General features: G+C 36.9%; 1 protein-coding gene across 1 annotated transcript in view; it reads left to right on the top strand.

Moving 5' to 3' along the window:
- Positions 1–21,802, top strand: part of LOC150099065 (uncharacterized) — a 232,469-nt gene that overhangs the window by 153,078 nt on the left and 57,589 nt on the right. The window contains exon 6 of the mRNA XM_090405542.1: positions 12,472–12,531. Within this exon, the coding sequence (XP_090261668.1) occupies positions 12,472–12,531 (60 nt within the window). The remainder of the gene's footprint in view (positions 1–12,471; positions 12,532–21,802) is intronic.

The following is a 21,802-nucleotide window of genomic DNA, read 5'->3' as shown; positions in this document are numbered from 1 at the left end:
CAGAAAGTAGAAGGTATAACAGTAGGAAGGTGGATTATTTTTGTTGTCTAGAGAGATTGTTTCCATTTCAGACAAATTATGGAGACTACAACGATGCGACGTTTTGACCTTCATAATAAGGTCATCATCTGGAGTATATACACACACACACTCACACACACACACATATATATATATGCAGTGGTATCTCACTAATCCGAACCTCTTTAGTCCGAACCCTCCAGCAATTCGAACTGCGGTTTGAAAGAAAAATTTCATGCTGGCTGGGCATCGCCTGGTTAAACAAGGCCCCCGTTGTTTTCACTAGGGAACCAGGGTGAACAGCGAAAAGTCAGCTACTGGAACATATCTGAAAACACACCCCAACTCAACATCACCAGAGATGAAGATCGGTTCTATCAACATAAGAAGCCTGAATGGCAAAGAAATGGAGCTAGCTGAGGAATTAGATAAGTACCAGATCGACATAATAGGGGTGACTGAAGCAAAAAAAGACAAAAACTGGTGAGATCTTTCTGAGCAATAAATACAAAATGTTATATTCAGGCAATGACAATCAAAGAAAAGGAGTAGCCGTAGTATTCAACACTAAATACGAGGCTAGTCTTCTTGAATGGCAGGCAGTCTCAAGTATCACAAAGTATCTCAAGCATCACAAAATAAGTGATGAGGACAAATATGAGAATGGGTAACTGGACAATGAGACTTATTTTTGCCTATGGTCCCATACATGGTTCTGCTAAGGCAGATATGGAGGAATTTCTTGAGGCTTTAGAGAAAGCAACTGACACAATGAAAAAGGAAAAGTTGGTCCTTGTTGGGGATCTAAATAGCAGAGTAGGAAATGATTGTCAGACATATTAAAATATTTTGGGAAAATTTGGAGAAAAGAGCAAAGCTAATAATAATGGCAAATACCTGTTGGATTTCTGCTCAAATGTTGAACTAGTTATTACTAACACAATGTTCCAACATAAAAATGTGAACAAATTCACATGGAGAAAAGAGGCAAGGAATAAGAAAAGTCTCATTGACTATGTTATTGTTGATAGTGATTTTTTCCCACTGGTGCAGGACACCAGAGTGTACAGAGGATTTAAAATTGGAAGTGATCACCATTTAGTCTTGAGCAGGATAAAATCGAATTTCATATTGAAAAGAATAACATGTAAGAAAGTTTTAAAGCGAATAAAAGTTGAGCAGCTCTCAGATGTGAACTGTAGTCTAAAATACACAAAGATTATTGAAAAAAAAAAAAATGAAAGTGTTTGAGAACAGAAACCATACCTTGGAGATTCAGTGGCAAGCCTTGAAGAAAACCTTCATTGATTCAGCCAGAGAGGCATCTGGTGAGGTTGTCTGCAAGGATAGAAAAATCAGAACTCCATGGTGGACACAGGAAGTAAAGAGGCAGTGAAGGAAAAGAAGAAAGCATATCAAAAGTTCCTGGCAAATAAGTCGGCTTGTGCTCTTAGAGAATACAGAATGGGGATAAAAGAAGCTAAACAAAAGTCTTGGAATAATTTGGCAAGAGCATAGAAAATAAATATCAAGAAGGTGACAAAATATTATTGAGGTTATTGAAAAAGCTTAGAAACGGAGGAAAGAGTAAAAGGAGTTAGAGATGATAAAGGTGACATGAAAACTGGAGAAAAAGATATCCTTGAAGTATGGAGTAATTACTTCGAAAAATTGCTAAATGAAACAAGCAGTGATGACAGCACATTGATAAAAAATATTGACCAGGCATGCAGTCAGTAATACATATCCATACTTGAAATAGAAAAAGCCATCAAAGGCTTGAAATGTAGAAAGGCAGGAGTAGATGATATTTGACCAGAAATGCTGAAGTATGGTGGTATAAAAGTCTTACAGTGGCTGCACTGCATAGTTCAGAAGGCCTGGATAGAGGCACAAATTCCCGATGATTGGACTAGAGCTCTTATAGTACCCAAATATATAAAGGGAAATAAAATTGAATGTGAGAATTACAGAGGTATTTTCCTACTGAGTGTGTTCCTGGTAAGATTTATGCAAGTATACTTGAGAAACGGTTGAGAAGAATTGTGGAAGAAAAGCTTGGTGAAGAACAAGCTGGATTCAAGCCAAATAGAGGCTGTCAGGATCAGCGCTTCACTTTATGACAAATAGTTGAAAAATCATTGGAATAAAACAAACATCTGTATTTAAGTTTTGTCGAACTGGAAAAGGCATATGACAAGGTGCCAAGAGAGAAGCTATTCAATACGCTACAGTTATGTGGTGTCAATGGGGCATTATATCAAGCAATGCTTAGTCTTTATTTGAGTTGTAAGTCAGCAGTTAGAATTGAAGGAAGTATAGGATGATGGTTTAATATTAAATCTGGTGTGAGACAAGTATGTACATTATCCCCTCTGTTATTCATTATCTATATGGATCACATTATGAAGGAAAGTGGTATTAAACATATCAAAATTGGAGATGTTAATGTCAGCTCTTTGCTTTATGCGGATGATGTTATACTTCTAAATAAATCCGCTACAAATCTACAAGATTCCCTGACTAAATTGAATAACTGTTGTAATAGATATGGCATGAAGGTCAACAATAAAAAGACAAAAACAATGAAAATAGGCAGAATTGTTGAAAATATCAACTGTGTTGTGAATGGAGAACCTGTGAAACAAGTAAAACATTTCAGTTACTTAGGCATGATTTTTTGTGAAGATGGTAAATTAAATATGTAAATAGACAACAGAATCAACAAAGTTGGTATGGTAGGAAGTCAATTGAATAAATTCATATGGAATAAGAGAGAAATTAGTTGGAACACTAAATTAGCTGTATATACAAGACAGTGTTCAAACAGTTTTAACTTATGGATCTGAGAGCTGGGTTAGAAGTAAAACACTTGACCAAAGACTAGAGACCACACATATGAGAGTGCTGAGCAAGATTAAAGGTGTGAACAGATGGCATCAATGGCAATATCATATTAAAAACGAGGATATTAGGAAAGAACTTTACGTTGTCAGCATCCAGGAATGCTGACAATGTAAAGTCTGTTTAAGTGACCATGCTATCTGAGATTTGCTCTGCATCAGCAGAGCTAATCTCAGGTAGTATGGTCACTTAAACAGAATGGGTGAGGAAAGATTAGCAAATCAAGTGTTCTCTGCCAGGTTGGCAGGAAAACAACCAAAACAGGAAAACAAGTTGGATTGATACGGTAAAAAGTGCCTTAGACGATAGAAATATAAGATCTGATGATGTTGGAGTCTTGACAAAGTAACAGACTGATTTGGAGGAAAATTGTAGATAGGAAGTTAGTAATGATGTAAATTTTTCATGTAGTACTATCATATTCTGTATACCCCTTGAGAGTACATGGCAGGAATTTAATAATGAGATCCTGGATTACTTAGAATCCTATTTATAATTAACGCTCAGACAAAAAGGTTATGTCAGTAGAATATTTGCCTTCCATATTCTTGGGAATTTTAGGCCTTAAAACATTCATACCATGTCTTTGTGGTGTTGTAAACAACAGGTGCATATCCAGTCAATTCTATGTAAAGTATTCAGTGCTTGATCAGAAAGGCCGGATTTACTATAGTTATTAAATTTAATGTACCGTTTCCTGTTTCACCTATAGATAGAGAGTGAAGTTGTTGAAATGCAAGATTTAATGAAACAGATATTGGAAGTGAAAAATAAAATTAAGAATATGTTGAGTGATGTTAGGCATTCTCCCACCCGGATAGCAGACCTTATGGACTATCTGGGTGGGAGAATGAGTACGATAATTAAGCCGTTGGACATGAGGAAGAAACGAGCGAGAGAGTTAGTTGTGATTGTAGGGACTAATGACCTAACTGGACATAAGAGGGATGTGAGGACAAATATCAGGAGGCTATTGAGAAGAGTGAAAGATAACAGTGTAGTAGAAAAGGTTGTCGGTGTGTTATCTAGGTATGATGATGATGAGTTGCGACGGAGAGCCAAAATCATGAATGGTATTTTGGCGGAGCAGTGTGAGGAGTTTGTGGATGTATGGCATGTGTTTGAGGGAAGAATGTAATTATGCAAACATGATGGGTTTAATTTAAATGGCTTTGGAGTGAGTGTTGCTGGATGAAAGTACAGTGTGTGATGCATGCCAGAGATCAGAAGGAAGAGATGAAGAGAAAAATCAAAAGAGTGGTACTGAAGAGTCAGCAGTGCTTGGCAGTGGAAACAGTAGTAGTGTGAGAGAGGAAGAGAGAATGGGAATACAATAGGAACAGGGAAACGGGGGGGGGGGGGCTCGGATGGACAGGGAGACATGGCAGAGAGAGTGAATGTTGAAAGTGGCAGTGAATGTGTGTATGAAGATGGAGTATATTGCAAAGTGGGTGGAGAAGTGGAGACTGAGCAGGTATATGTGGTAAGTAGTGATAAAGGTGATTTTGCAGGTGTAGTGAGAAAATCACAACCATCATATGGCTTAGATAAGACTGGCTCTAGAGCTAAAAATGAACTGTTGTGTTTGTTTACAAATGCCAGAAGTATCAGAAATAAAGGGAATGAAATGGTTTTAGTGATTGAGTTTATTTGCCCCCAAATCATTGGAATATGTGAAACATAGTTGAATGAAGATGATATCGTAACTGGAATAGAAATGGAAGGGTAGAGTATTTTTCGTGAGGATAGAAAGGGCACAAAGGGAGGGGGGGGTGCTGCTGATGATATCAGGGGAATTAAGTCCACATAAGGTAGACATGAAAGGAGGAAATAGTGGCAATGGTTATGAGACAGTATGGTGTAACGTGTAGGTTGAGAGGAAGACATATTTAGTTTTTTGGATGTTGCTATAGGCCTTTGAATGTGGAAGGTGGTGATGAAGAAATGTATAAACAACTTGGATTAGTGAACAAAGGAAGGGTGATTATTATGGGTGATTTTAATTATGGTGGTATAGATTGGAATGAAGAGATAGCATTTCGGAATAAGGAAAATGAATTTCTCGAGTTCTTGAGATATAACTATCTCAGGCAGCACGTAAAGGAAGGCACGTGAGGATCAAGAGTTCTAGGTCTGATCATTTCATCAGAGGATGTTAGAGGGGTTTCACATTTTCCTCCTGATGGTGAAGGTGATCATGAAGTAATCACCTGTGTTGTGGCTAGTCATATGCAGGCCTTTGCGAGGAAAGGATATATGTGGAATTATAAGGCTGGTGATTATGACAAGCTTAGGAGACAACTTCGAGCTATAACATGGAACGAGAAGTTGAGCAGCAAGGAAATAAACGCTGCATTGGAACTTACAAAGAAATACATAACAGTATCAATGTCCGAATGTATCCCAAAGGCCAAAAGGCTGAATAAGGTAGGTGTAAAATGGACGAATGTGGAGCTTAAGCATGAAATCTGGAAAAAGAAAGTACTTTGGAGGAAGTACAAGATGAATGGTAATCGGTCACATGAAGAATATAAAGAACAAGCCAGGAGAGTGACTCAGTAAGGAAAACAAAAGTAGAGTATGAGCAGAAATTGGCAAATCAGGCTAAGAAAAACCCCAGAGAGTTTTATAAATATGTGGCAAGTAGAAGGAAGAATGATCGTAGAAAGATGAAGTTAAGGGATGAAAGTGGTAGAATGGTAACTGCTGCAGAAGACATTGTTGAGGTATTCAGTGATCAATTTATAAGTGTGTTTCATCCTGATCAGGGTGGAATCATGAGGAACTTAAGTGTAGAGGATATTGGAGAGGATAGCTTAATTGTCAGTGAGCAGGAGGTATTTAAGGAAATAAATGACCTTGATGTTAATAAGGCAATAGGATTTGATGACATATCACCACACATCTTAAGGAATGTTCCAGGGAACTGGCAGTAGCATTGGCATGCCTGTTTAATAAGAGTTTTGCAACAGCACAGGTTCCATGAGAGTGGAAGGAAGGTAAAATTGTTCCACTGCATAAAGGCAGTGATAAGGCTTTAGCTTCAAATTATAGGCCAGTCTGTATATCTGGAGTTGGGGTGAAGGTCCTGGAGAGATGGTGAGAAGTGGGATACAGAAATGGGTTGATAACAGCAGTATTCTCTGTGGTTATCAGCATGGGTTTGTTAAGGGGAGATCATGCTTCACTAACTTATGTACTATAACAAGGTGACAAATACCTTGGACAGAGGAGATGCATATACAGTGGTGTACTTGGATTTTGCAAAGGCTTTTGATAGACTTCCACATGATAAGCTGTTAAATAAATTGAAACAGATGGGATTGGATAACAGACTTCTGTGTTGGATCAGTGACTGGCTGTCAGATAGGTATCAGAAAGTTGTATATGGGGTGCAGTATCTCAAAAAACAAAGGTCACCAGTGATGTGCTGCAGGGGTCAGTTTTGGGACCATTGTTGTTCAATTTGTATGTTAATGATATTGGGTTGGGTTTAACTAGTGATATCCAGCTGTTTGCAGATGATGCAAAACTGGGGAGAGCAATGCACAGTCAGGCTGATGTTAATGCCTTACAAGAGGACTTGACTAGATTGCATGAATGGGCAGGTAAGTGGAACCGTCAGTTCACTCTTGCCAAGTGTAAGGTTTTGAGATTTGGTAAGCAACAATGGGATGCAAAGTATACACTTGGTGGAGAAACTTTAACAGAAGTAGAGGAGATGAGAGATCTAGGAGTAATGTTGGACAAGGACTTGAAATTTAGGGGCCACATTGCACAAGTTGTGAAGATATCACATTGAATGGCAATGATGTGGAGAACCCTGACATGCAGAAATAGAGAAGTTATGATTCCATTTTATAAGGCCTTGATCAGGTCTCTCGTGGATTATTATGCACAGATTTGGTCGCCAGGTTTTCATGGTGAGGAGGATATGTTGGAAAGGGTACAGAGAAGATTCACAAAAGTAGTCAGTGGTCTTTGGAATGTGGAGTACAAGGACAGATTGAGAGAATGTAAGTTGCAGAGCCTCGTGAATAGGAGGAAGAAGGGGGGGGGATATGATTGAGACATATAAGCTTCATGTTGAAGGCTTAATGGATATTTTACAACACTCAAAAAGAATTAAAATAGAATTTAATACTTCCTATATTTCGTCCTAGTCACTAGGACATCTACAGGGATTACAAAAACAATTAATGTAACATGCACACACAAATCTTACAATACTAAGCCCAACCACGTGGGTGACACTAAAGTCCTATCTAGGTGGAGCGCCCTCTAAGGGCGGTAGTAGGTGGCCTGGAATGTAAGGTGGGACCTCTGGTGATGAGAGTTTCCCAAATCTTCGGAAGCTTAATACAACCGTATTTGTTAAGGTTTGGTTGGTTTCTGAGAGCTGCTGCTGCTTCTAAGAAAAGTCTCTCTTTCTTCAATTTGCTGTGGTGGAGCATGGTGGTTTTCTTCCATGATACTCTGTGGGTGGTGTCCAAAACATGGTCAGCCAAGCCTGAATGGCCATAGTTATGTTTGCATATGTAAGACTTGTGTTCATCCAGGCTAATGGATGCTGATCTGCCTGTCTGTCCAAAGTATGCCAGCTTACAGGAACAGGGTACTTAGTAAACTCCAGGCAGCGAGAGAGGAGGGAGTTGATCTTTCGTTCTTTAATTATAATATGTTATAATCTGAATAAGTTCTTTAATTTTACAGGAGGTTTATTTTCATATGTAATCATGCATCCTAGGTAGTTAAATGAATTCACCTGTTCCAAAATCTTGTTTTCTATTACTATTTTAGTTCTTATTGAATCTTGCCCTTTAAAGGCCATCGTTTTTGATTTTTGTGTTGATATTATCATTCCATAATCTTTGGATATTTCATTTAAATTTAAAATATCTTTCTGTAAGTTATCTTCAGAATTTGTAATTATTATATTATTTGATTATCAGCAAAAAGGAGAGTGTTGAAGTTCACAGCAGGAGAAAGTTTAATACCTTGATGAAAATTTTTATTCCATTTTATTATTATTTCACTTAAATAAATATTGAAACGGATTTTCATTTGCTGCTGTATTTAGTATCATTTTTATATTAAGCCATTCTATTTCTATTCCTTCATTTTGTTTTATTTTATTTAAATATTGGTTAATTCATTGTTCATATAGCCATTGTATATTTATGTCATTTAATAATCTAGTTTTATAAAAAAATGTTTTAAATTTTCTTTCTGTTCTTGTTATTTGTAGCCATTTAGGTGGTAATCTTAATTTTGTTTTACTGGAAGTGATCACTACTTATTTCATATCCTCTGTGGACTCTAACATCCATAGAAAACTTTGACATAGAAACAATGAAAACTTTTCATTTAAGATAAAGTAATTTAATATTGATTTCCATCCTCTTGCTGTCCAAGTATATTTATGTATGTCTTTATGTTTATAGAAAGAGTTCATTATTTTAAGATTATTATAAACTATAAAGTCAGTCAGTTTTTTTGCCATTCCTAAATGTTTAGAGTTTGTTCTCCATATATTCCTATATTATTATTAATTTTCTTCTTTCCTATATTTGTCTCCTGCTAATATTACATAATCATTTTTATTCATTTTACTATATATATTTTGTAATTGATTATAAAATGCAATATTATCATCTTCTCTTCCTTCTTCTAAGTACCCATGGCCTTCGAAGTATCCTTGGATTTCCTAACTGTAATATGAGGATAAAGCAACTGCCCAAATGCGTGTGTTCTACTGGCTGATTTGTCTGTTTTGAGAGACGAAAAACCCAAGTTTCTGGGAGGGGAAAAAACCCTCTACTCCATATGAGACCTGCTAACTCACCTTTAATTGAAAGAGACCAGATAAAGGTTTCTTATGTCATGGACGGTAATCAAACCCAGGTCTTTCCGACCAAAGGGCTTTGTCTATACTGACTGAGTTATGGAGGCTCCTGTTTTTATTCTAGCTCCTATTATTCATTCATTCCTTAATTTATAATATTTTACCTGTTTTGAAAGGGAATTATCAGTCGAAATCACAACACCTGCTTGTGCTCTTTGGTCTTTGTTGACTTCACTATATATTACATTAAAATTTTCATTTCTCATGGTTCCTTTTAATTTCTTTTTTGTTTCAGTGATTACTGCTATTTGAAAATTTCTATCATTTAATATTTGATCTAATTCTATTTCTTTATTTGCTATTCCTCTTGCATTCTGGTTCACTATATGTATTATATTTTGTCGTTGTTTCCCTTTTCGTTTCACCTTTTCCATTCCAAGGTCATTTTCCATAGATTCATTTCGAATACCTTTCTCTATTGGCTTAGAAGTGAATTAGTGTTTTTCAGATTACTAGCCTGGCAATGGATAGTCCAGTGGTAGGACTGCTAACTTAAGGCTTCTGAACTTGCCTTCTTCCAAATTTAAATCCATGGGAGGAATAGAGTACCGTATTTACTGGCATATAAGATGCATCCCCTTTTTTGAACACATTTTTTAAGAAAAAACTTTATCACTGAATATTATAATGAATTTACAGTATTTCAATTATAAAGTAATAAGTAGGTCTACTTTCAGCAAATACCTAATCTAACTAGGAAAGAGTACCCACCTTTTAATCTACTTCTTCATCAAAACCCAGAAATTTATCTCCAGAGCTAATGAAGAGACACTTGAAACCTCTTCTAAATCAGAATTTGAGTTCTCATAAAACAAATTGTCCTCTGTACCATCCAGTGCATTACTAATACCACACTTCTTAAATGATTTAACCACTGTCTCAGTTTTCACAGCATGCCGTGAAGCTTTGATCCACTGACAAACTTGCGAAATGCTAGACCTCTTCCTTCTTTCTGGTGGCATAACCTTAAAATCTGAAGACTGCATCTAGCTGTTCCACTTCTTCATAAATCTCTTAAATGGTTTATTAATACAGACATCTAAAGGTTGAAGCCAACTAGTTAGACCTCCTGGAATTACAGCTAACTGAGTTTACAATTCCTTGAGTTTATTTTTAACATCTTCTGTTCTCTGAGAACGAAACTGATCCCATACTAGCAGGGCAGGCTTCTTCAACAGGGTGCCTAGACCAAATTATACTATCCATAACTTCATTCCTCCTCCATCTATCCAGCCTTTAGCGTGAACATGTACAAACACTCCTTTGAGCAGTTTTTCTTTGGGTAGCGTCTTCCTTTTAAAAATCAATAGTGGCGGCAATTTTGTCCCATCAGCACAGCAGGATAAAACAACCATGTAGTGAGTTTTTTCGTGCCCCAAAATTTTAACAGTAACATCTTTTGTACCCTTGGAATTTACAGTTTTGTTTGAAGGCACATCAAAAATTAGCAGAACCTCGTCCATGTTTCCTATTTGCGTAAGCACTCAAAATTTTCTAGTTTCCTTGCCTTAATGACGAATCGATGCAATTTAATAATTTTTTCTTCATATTCAGCTGGCATCTTTTGTGATATTTTTGTTTTAGTCCGCATACATAGCTGGTTTCTTTTCATGAATCTTGAACACCATGATGTAGATCCAGTAAAGTTGGCGATCCCTCTGTTAGTGGCTATCACTTTCGCTTGATGAATAATTATTTTTGTAGACACTAAAAGTCCTGCTTTTCTGTGGTCTAAAATCCAAGTATTCAGTGGTGCCTCAAGTTCTGTTCATTTTGCAGTTCCACTTTGTAGGTTATGTTTACTGTGAATTGCTTTTTTCAGATCCTCTTCCTGATTCTGCCAAGTTCTTATCATTTTCTCAGTTGGGAGTGACCCGAAATGCCTCTCTGCAGCCCTGTTTCCATGTTCTTTAGCATACGCAATCACACGTGACTTGTATGCAATATTGTAGCACTGCCTACATTTTTCAGCCATAATTTGCCAAGAAATTTAGAGAAAATTTAAATGCAGAAATTGAACACCATTCAACAACCGCAACAACATTCGCATCATCTGAATTCTACGTAACTGGAATGTTCTCCCACACCACAAGGAAGCAAGAAAGAAATCGCATAACTCGGAACAGAGAAAATTTCCATAAATGAAAGTAATAAAAAACTGAGTATCGGCGTATAAGACGCACCCTGTTTTTCAGACCTATTTTCAAAGAAAAAAAGTGCATTTTATATGCCGGCAAATACGGTATATTGTATGACCCCTCTAAAATCTACTTTAAAGAGTAGATTTTAGAGGGATCATAAATATAGGTCAGAAGTTGAAAGACCCTGTAGCCCTTCAGTACTCTAATAGCATAAGGATCATAAAATAAGAAGAGTTAGCTAATAAGGCCTTATAGGAAAGATCTTATAGCAGATAAGGGAAAATGGGAGTGCCACCTCCCTTACAATCAAGATGATTGCCCCCCTTATGACCCTTTTATACACACACACATTCATAAACATATATTCATACTCATTTTAGTCTTGCCAGAATGAGTATGAATTATTGATATCAAGAATATGAACTCATATTCTTGATATGAGTTCCATGAGAACTCATATCAAGTTCACTTCCTTTACTTCACCTTACTGCAGCAAGAAATATAGTACATTGAATCCACTTCCTTTTTTAATAATTTCAGCAAGCCTATCATCAAAAACACCATAAACTATAGGACTTCTCCTTCTTCAGCCTCTCAAGAGAAATCATCTGTGTAGCCATTATTCTTTGTGTTAATGGCATATCTGAATATATTGTATGAAGATACTTTGGTTGATTTCTTTGTTTTCATTTGATTTTCTACATTTTTAGGTTCAAAGAAGGACAGGCTTCTGCAGTGGCTTTCCTTGCTATTTATGTCATGCAATGAGTGCTTTATCACTCACTTTGGTTGATCTGCAGTATGAGGACCATGAACTGAAACAGTTCATTCATTGAATGCTATCACTTCTATGAATAGGAATATTAATAGTCTCTTTGGAAAGGGACTGCATATGAATAGTGTTTGCTGGTGGAAAGATTATATAATGAGAGCTGGGAATCATTGTCACATTGCTCTAAACTCAGTAGATTTAATGGATTATGTTAATTCTAGTGTCTCTGTTAATGAATTTTTTGAAAATTACATTAAGATTTTTGTACAATCACACTGTACTGTTTTTGAACCAAAACCAATGATTTCTGTTATGTTTTTTGTGACAGACCCATGAAAGGTTTTTTGTAAACCTATTAGTGCATTAGGAATGCAGGTGAACTAAGAATTTTTTCTATTTTTATTAATTTTATATATAAAATGCATTTTATATTTTTTATAAAATTATATTATTTTTTGAAATTTCTTTTTTGCATTTTTTGCCTAGCTCTAGAGGTCAAACATGGAATTTTTCAAGCTACATTAGGCCTTTGATAATGTTTCCTTCATTTATGTTCCAGTTCATTTTATATTGAATTTGGATGCTCTTTTATACCTAAGCAAAAATTTTATAATTTTCCTGTTTATGTAAGTTATCCATTATACTTGATTAGTATTTTAATACTAATAGAGTACTTAAAATAAGTGCCAACAGTTTTAACAAGTCATAACACAGCATTTTTTCTCAAGTCATCTAGCACTTCTTCTTCATCCAGTAGGAGCAGTTGTTCACTTGCAGATATGAAGGAGGTGAGTAGGTGATAAGTTTATATTCAGATAATACAATTTTATATGCTAAATTATATTAATTGGTTTCTTAAGTAAAACTTTTGCTGATTATATTTAACATATAGTACAGTGTATTTTATTCCAAATATATCCTTTATTAGGCGTAATGTGTATTCAGAAGATCACAACTGTTGCACTGTAGTGCATAGCTGTTAAACACTAACAAGAGAATTCCACCCCTCCCTCTTTTTTATTTATTTATTTATTTTTTATTGAAAATTTTTCTTATAGCAAAATTAGTCAAGTTAAATTTTTTGACCATTCTGAAATGATAAGTTTCATAACGTCTGGCTTTCTCAGAGTCATTTAGAGAGACAGGAAGTTACAGTGAAGGAGGACAGGACAAAGCAGTATTTTTTTACTTCTGCCTTTTTGTAAGGGAAATAGTAATCAGTTTAATTGATGAATATTATACGTCCATTACTTTTGTCTGTGCAGTTAGCCTTTGCAATGCAAAGGCTAACTGCACAGACATAAAGAATTTCTTAGGAATATGGCTATGCACTTTGCAACCATATTCCTGGGAAAGGAGTGTCCTTGGTTTGATTCCCGTCGCCGACGTGAGAGCTTAAGGATCTTTCTCAGACATGGCCAAGTTAGCTGGTCTTGGGCGTGGATAGCAGGATTTTTTCCTCCAGTTTACCTGGGGTTTTTCCTCCTGCAAGCAGGCAAACTGGCCCTATGAACGCATGCAGCTACAGCCATAGAATATACTGGGAGGCATAGGGCTAGTCACCTATCCTTGGGACAGGTATGACTTAGAAGATTTTCTGTTAAAGATAACAAGCTATTTTATATGTATATAAATATAAAGTTGGTTTTAATCCATTTCCCAAGTAAGCAAACAGACAAGTAATTCAAGTTTGCCCTTGCAAATAGTACAAGTCTGGGCGACTCCGCACGTAGTGCAAGTCTAAGGCAGCTCTTGGTAAAGGTGGAATAAGCTCTGATCACTATTCTTAGTATTTACCCTTAATGCAAAGCACATCTCCTTGAGGAGATGTATGCATTAAAAGCAAGGGGCTTAGAAGAGCTTAAGATAGCCCTGTAACAGGCCAGTAGGCCTAACATGCACAAAGGAGAAGAATATAACCACTTCTTTTACATTTTTATTAATAAAATATGATCCCTGAAAGTTTCTCTTATTGTTATATTACTTCAAAGTCTGTTAGATTTGTGAATCTTATTAACAAAAATAAATTTCTTGGTTATATATAATTTCTTTATGTGGTAAGAAGTATGTTAAACCATAATACAAGATAAAATCAGTTAACATCTATAAAATTATACAAAATAATTATAAATCTACTCAGGAAAATTGAGCAACATGGTCTGTAGGTATAAAGTAATTCTAGGCTGACGCTCACTGATCTTTAAATTGGACTAAAATACAGGAGCCCACACAAACATGATACTTTGCACATTCCTGCAAAGAAAATACACACTTATGGATATTGTTAGATGCTTGTAAATGTTGACCACTGATGTTTATTACCTAAATCTTTAGGTAATAAACATCTTTAGGTTTATGGATATTGTTAGATGCTTGTAAATGTTGACCACTGATGTTTATGAGATGACTGTTGTAAATATGGGAGAGATATCTTGATTTAATAAGCTGCAATTCTTTTTGTGATAAGCTATCAATGGAACATATTATTGTATTCATTGGGTCATGATTTTGATCATGATTTGACCAATGTAGCAACCTTCCTGTGATTGGGAACTGTTACTTTGCTAAGTATAATTAGATCTAAGAAAGAAAGAAAGGTAATGATTTAGATATGGGAGAAATTACTACTTTTAAGGTAGAATCTGTTATTATTATTATTATTATTATTATTATTATAGGCTACTCCATGGAGGCCTTAGACTTATCGAGGGAGGCCCTAAACCTCATCAACATTTGTGCAGTATCTATCATACTTTGCTTTGAACTCATTCACAGTCATGGCACCCACAACAGACTGACAGCCTATTCCACTCATTCGCCAATCTCCAAGCAAAAAATCTAGTTCTAACACTCTTGCTCAGTTTCCAAGGATGGCCCCTAGTTCTCCTACACTAAACTGAAAATTTCCTCTACATGAATCTTGTAAAAACCCTTTGGTAATTTGTGTCTTAATCATATTACCACTTTTCCACTTGTCAACCAATTTCTGTAACCCACAAATCTTCAGCTCTTTCATAAGGATCATTCCATAGACCTGCTACTACCTTGGTCACTCGCCTCTGGATCCTCTTCGCCTCTTCCTCATCACCAATAAACCTAGGTGACCATATCTGCACACAGTAGATCTGGTCATCTAGTCAGAAGATGCCTTCTTGTTTCTGCTCGTCAAAGTATTCTCCAGTAACCAAGTAATCTGATGGGCTGCTTTAGCCACATTTGCTATGTGCCTTCTAAACTTCAACTCCCTATCCACCAACATGCCGAAATCTCTGGCTTCGTCAATTTCCTGGAATAAGTTCCGTCAATGTGGTATACAGCTGGTAATCTTTTCACCCCAAAATGCATAACCTTATACTTCGCCACATTAAACTGACATCCGCTCTCCTTTGCCCAGACTGCCAGTCTATCCAAATCGTCCTGCAAAATTTTAACATCAATAGTTGATCTGTATTAACTATTGCTCTACCTGGTTTGGCATCATCAACAAACATCTGAACAGTTCCTCTTAGATTGTTTTCTATATCATTAATTTACAAATTAAACAGCAGCAGCCCAAGAACAGAGTCCTGTGGTATGAAACTAGTCACAGGCCTTCTTTTGTGGATGGATACAGGGTTGGTGGGGTGGTTGATGGATAAACTACTGTCTGATATCTCTACATCAACCACCCCACCAACCCTGTATCCATCCACATATTCCCCAGTTTATGGATTAGAATTCCATGCTGTATTCTGTCAAAGGCTTTTGCAAAGTCTAGCAGTATCACTGTATATCCATTATCTTTATCCAGCTCAGCTGTCACTGTATTATAAAATGTGAGCAAGTTACTGATGTATGACTTACCCTTCACAAAACCATGTTGCCCCCCATACAGTATCCTATTTCTGTCTATCCATTCCAGTATTTTTCTTTTGTCTAACTTCTTCAATTCTTTGCCAACTCCTGATATGCCAATTGGTCGGTAATTTGCTTCATCAGTTTTCTAGCCTTCTTTATGCAATGGATTTATTTTCCCCTCTTTCCACCCTTGGGACTAATCCAGAGCTGAGACTTAGATTAAACAGTGTCGTTAAAGGCACCAACATTTCCCTAGCACCGGCACATAAAACTTGAGCTGGTATGTTATGCACCTCCATTTCATTTACCTCACTTTCCATGTATGTTTGCCTCTCTCATTACTGCAATGTCTCCATCTGGATGATATACTCTTGCAAAGTGTTCACTTAGTAATTCTACTATTTCAGCTGATTCAATTAGCCCCTCCCATCGGCATTTATTAAAATCATTCTGCCATAAACATTCTTCCTTTTACTTGCGATATATGAAAAGAATTGTCTGGGATTATCTTTGGTCTGCACTGCTAATTTCCTTTCATTCTCTGCTTTTGCCTTTTTTACCACAATGGTTGCCCTTCTGGCCTGTGTGCTTTGTACTAGTCATGTGCCTGCTGATCACCTTTCTCCTTGAATTCTCTCCACAATTTTTTCTTTTTTTGTAACTGTAGCTGAATGATGATATCCATATAACTCCTATTTGATTTACTCTCCTGATGCTAAGTATACAGTCCTGGCATTACTTTCCTCAAACCCTCCTTTACCACTTCCTGTGCATTGTCAACATCCAGCCCTCTCATGTTTACATGCCAGACACTGATCCAAGCAATCTCCTAAGCTTGTCATACTTACCAGGCCTGTAATTCCACATATATCCCTTTCTAGCTGAAAATTTCACACATGTAGCTGCCTTCCAGGTGAAGACCATATGATTGCTTTTACCAGATGGTGGAAACATGGTAAAAGGGAAATCTCAGATGCAACATGAACCTCTAGTACATTCCATCACATGCTTCAGGTAATTGTTCCTTAGTAACTGCATAAATTCCATTTCCTTTCTCCCATGTGTCCCCTCCCAATCTATGTTCCCATAGTCGAAATCTCCCATAATAATTACCTGCCCTCCACTCATTAAGCTTATTTGCTGATGCCTGCTATCCTTATAGAATCCAACTGTATATTTTGTTCTGCTGGTCTTTCTCTCACATCACTCAAATGTGCTATTTTCTCTAGCTTGTAGCTTAACTTCTACTCTCTTTAGTTACAGTTCATTGTCTGTCATCAATAACACTTCTTCTCCATTCTTTTCTCTCTATCCTCCCTGAACACACTATACCCTTCACTTATCCTACTAACTATATCATGTCCCATGTGTCCTTTTCTCCTTCCAATCTATGTTCCCATAGTTGAAATCCTCAATAATAATTACCTGCCTTTATCTTTATCAGCTATGTCTCACTAATGCCAATAACCTTTGGCTAGGATGAACTACCCAATGCTATCCCCTCCCAACTGTTTCGAATGCTCCTGGCACTTGTGTACATAAAGTGAAAAAGTACCCTTGGACCCACACTATCCTGGCATTTTATACTAACTATCCCATTCTAGTTATGCACATTCTTACACTCATCTGCCTCACTGATATCTGCATATTCACTCAACCTCCCCCACCCCCAAGCTCTAGTTTCTCTGATTTTGCACATCCACTTTCACTTCATTCAACACTTTTTCCAGACCCTGAACACAAAATCCATTCAGATGCAAACCATCTTTCTTGTATAAGGCCTTTTGCCTGTGAAACTCACTCCACACATCCACAAACTCCACATTATTCCTCCTGCATAACCTACATATTGAGTCTTGCTATTATGGTCTTGCTTTTCAGCTTTATTCTGTCATACCACGGCAACAGACTCTATCTTTATTAGTCTTTTCTTTTGCTACTTCTAGTAATTCTTTCACGGCCTCCCTCATACTTTTCTCCTTTTAAATCATTCATTCCAGCCAAAACTATCAACTCTTTCAATTTTAATCTAATATCACTATTTTTTTAAAAATCTAAGCAACCTAGCTTTCAGAGCATCTGTAGAATCTAACAATTACATAATATTATACACCCACATAATTGCATTATATAACTAATTGTATCTCATCTCATCTTCTTTTTTCCCTCTTTTACCTTGCGGTGTCGAGGGTTTATTAATCATCGGACCTCAAACCGTTCACAGGATAAGTGAATGGTTTGAGGTCCGATGCCCCGGTGTATCCTATGTCCGTAGTTGAGTTCTCAAGGCTGGTTTGCCTGCTTTGCGGGATGATAAACTGGGGGGAAAATCCTACTGTCCATGCCCAAGACTGTCGAACTTGGCTATGGCTGAGGAAGATCCTTCAGCTCCTCACGTCACTGACAGGAATTGAACCCAGGACACTCCTTCTCCAGGCATATGGTTGTGAAGTGCGCAGCCACTAGGCTAACCTCACAGACACTCTAATTGTATTATAGGTTGTAATTGAACCTGTAAGGTTGTTTGCCTTGGATTTTGTTGGCGCAAGAGCATATGCATGGAATTTTCAATTAAGAAAGGTATATCTATTACTACAAAGCTGGTGATTATGACAAACTCAGGAGGTAGTTTTCAGCAGTGCTATGACATAAGAAAATAAGAATAATAAAATATATAAATTTAATAAAAATATTTTTAAAAAAATGACCATCAACCTCACCCACGATAGGTGGGAGTTAAATGAATAAGTACTATCATTAAGCAGAAGCTGTTAAAAAAGAAAATGTTTTGAATGGATATAGGAGGAGAAAGGTGAACACAGGCAGTAGCAAGCAGGTCAAGCAGTACAGAAGGCTGACCAGTATGGTGTAGAGGGCAAAATCAGATCATGAAGGGCATATAGCTAAATAGGTCAAAGGAAATTGCAAATAGTTCATTTCCTATAGGTAAAAGGAAGGGCTGATAATAAGGAGTCAATAGAAGAAGAAATAGTTGAATAACTGAGTGATAATTTCGTGAATGTATTGATTGTCTAAGTGTAGAAATAATGCGGTGACTGATGTGTCAGGAATCAGTATGAAAATATAGATATGTAAACGAAGGTGTTCAGGATACAGTTTTGAGGAATTAGATAACAGCGTTTGTATTACAGGAAAGTACAAGACACGACAATGCAATGCATCTAACCAGGGTGTTTAATTTCAGTACTGGCAGAGTCCTAAGAAATGGAAGGAGTGCAAGATAGTCTTATTACATAAAGGAGGCTCCAAGACAGAGTTGGAAAATTATAGATCAATTACCATCTCAGGAGTAATTCTGATATTGGAAAAGTTGCTTAATGGCAGAATAGAAATGAACATCTATTGCTATGTTTGTAATGAACTCCATCCTCAGAAAGACTGGTGATCAAATCCTACCTAGGATGCAAAAAGCCTTTATATGGAAATGCATATTGAAGCTTAGGTATTGATTTAATTAGGTTTAATGGAAACAGTACAAAGAAATAATTATACTCTGGTTTAATAATGCCAGTGTTTCATGTTATAGAGACATCTTCTGGGATACAGTATAAAAATTGTAATAACACACCCACATACATAATACGAGGTGGGATGGTGGCCTGGAAAGTTCTGATAAACACCTAGAACAAAAATGCTATTAAAGCAACTGATATAATCACAAGAAATCACTAGAAGCAGAGTTATGAAGATAACTTATGTTCTTATATTTTTGAATATTCTTTCTTGTGGTTACATCAGTTGCTTTAATATCATTTTTGTTCTACATATTTATCAGAGTTTTCCAGACCCCCTTCCCCCTTGTAAGTGGAAGATGTTAAACTACAAGTGTGATGTCCTAAGAGCCTATAAAAACCAAGGCTAGCTACTGGCATGTATAGAGAGTTCCACTCTTAGGATTCAGCCTTTGAGCCTGACAACTTTCACTTATTCTGTGACGTGTGTGTGTGTTATTACAATTTTTATATTGTATTTCAGAAGCTACCTCTCTGACATATTGGAACTTATTAAACTTGTGTTTATAACTTTGTTCTTTCCATTAAATCTAATTATGAACCTTTATATTAAGTTTCATATAGTAGTCACCTACTCTATGAAGTTTCATCGAGTAGGTGCCGAAGAAATTTTTTATTATGTGGCTATGTTTCCAGGAAGGGAAAATCCTGCTGCCTTCATCCAGTGTTGAGTTAGCCAGTCTTGTATGAAGGCAGCAGGATTTTCCCTTTCTGGAAACATAGGATTTTCACCCCCCCCCCACCTCCAAGAGATTAAACAGCAAAGAATATTCAGTAGGTTATGGCAGTCACTCTGAGTTACTTGGTTGTGATAGGCCATTGGACTTAACATGCAAGGAGAAGATGAGTGTGGATACGAGTATGATACTCTATGATAAACAGCATAGCTTTCTGAATGGTCATGTCTTAATAATTTACTCACTTTACATCACAAAGTGAAAATTGAGTAGATTAGAGAAATGGCAACACCATATTTGGTTGACTGAAAAAAGCATTTGACAGTATACCACATGGAACTCTAAACTTTGTTGCAAATGGGGATGGATTTGGAGCTGGTGAGTAAATCAAGCAAAAGGCAGGTGACCAGTGGTTGTGCCATAGGGCTCTGTATTTGGGCTGCTGTTATTCAGTTTGCACATGAGTGATACTGAGAATGATTTGAAGAGGAATAACTGGTTGTTTGCTGATCATGCTAAACTCAGGAAAGCAGTAGTGATCCCAGAGGATGATTTAAACAGACTGACAGCATGTAGATAACAGTTGTTTAATGTGGAAAGGTTATGCACTACAGACTGGAAGATTGCAGGCTATGTATTATCAACACATACGACATACACTGACAAGTAGGGATGAGGAAGTTATTAACCCTCTTTATAAGGCTTGATCAGGTCACAAAATCAGCACAGATTTCATCATCTTGACTTCTTGGATGTGGAAGTGGTGGAAAGGATTTGCGTGTACATATCCAATATTGTGCTTGGCTTGTAGAGTACTCCCTATGAGAATGGTACCGCGTGGTTAGCCTAGTGGCTTTTGCGCTTTGCAACCATATGACTGGGGAAGGAGTGTTCCAGGTTTGATTCCCATCGAAGACGTGAGGCATTTGAGGATCTTCCTCAGCCATAGCCAAGTTAGCCAGGTGTGGGCAGTTTATCGGGCGTTTTTCATCCCGCAAGCAGGCAAACTGGCCAAGGTTTGCCTGCTTGCAAAGGAAAAAGGGAGGAAAACTCCATACGAATAAATAAATATGAGAATGGTGGAAGTCTGGGTCTACAAAGATTAGCTGATAGGTGCAAAAGAGCAGAATATGATAGAAATGCATAAGTTGCTAAAGAAGTTTCATAGAGTAGGTGCTGAAAAAAATTTTTATTATGTGGCTAAATAGGAGAGAACAAGGAGTCACTCCTGGAGGTTGTGTAAACACATGATTAGTAAGAGTGTGAGGACTCTTTTTGCTTGAGCATAGTGGATGGTTGCTAGAGGTGCTTATGAGTGCTTTTTGGGTGAAGGAGTTTAAGATGTGTTATGGGCATCGTGGCTAGCATGAGCAATGAGTCTTCAGGCTCCATGGAAATGCCTCTAATAATATACTATTGGCACTCCATCAGAATAGGATGTATGGGTAGGCAAGTGAGTCATCAGCTTTCAATCAGAAAAATGTGTAAGAAAATTTCCTCTCCTCAGTTATTGCATAGACAAGACTGCAATTTTGTTAATTTAACCTAAATGTTTATATGTAAGAAGGTACACAACAACCATATACAGGCAGCCCTTGGTTTATGATGGTTCAATTTATGCTGTTCACAATAACGCAGGATGCTTGTGTGTACTTTCTTACTGTAGTGTGGTCTGACTGAGAAACGACACTAGTAGGCACTCTAGTGTTTGAGTGTTTACCGAGCTATCATGACGTATATGTATCAAACCTCATTTTACTGTTGAATCTATCTAATTGTTCTATTTAATTTTTTTTTTACATACATACGTATTTAAATTGATCAAGTACGTAATTACATACCATGTCTGATAAAAGAAGTGCAGAAAAGTTAGCAGAACTTGGAGTTAAGAAGGCACGGAAATCAATCGCACTTGAAAAGAAGATCAAAGTGATTCGAAGAATGGAACATGGGCAGACACGTGCTAATGTCTGTAGAAGTATGAACTTACCTACATCGACTGTTACTACAAT

The sequence above is a fragment of the Typopeltis vanoorti genome, chromosome 15, assembly GCF_054136105.1.
Source record: "Typopeltis vanoorti isolate ZY-2024b chromosome 15, IOZ_Tvanoo_1.0, whole genome shotgun sequence".
NCBI classification, from domain to species: domain Eukaryota; kingdom Metazoa; phylum Arthropoda; class Arachnida; order Uropygi; family Thelyphonidae; genus Typopeltis; species Typopeltis vanoorti.
This window is presented reverse-complemented; position numbering and strand designations above follow the sequence as displayed.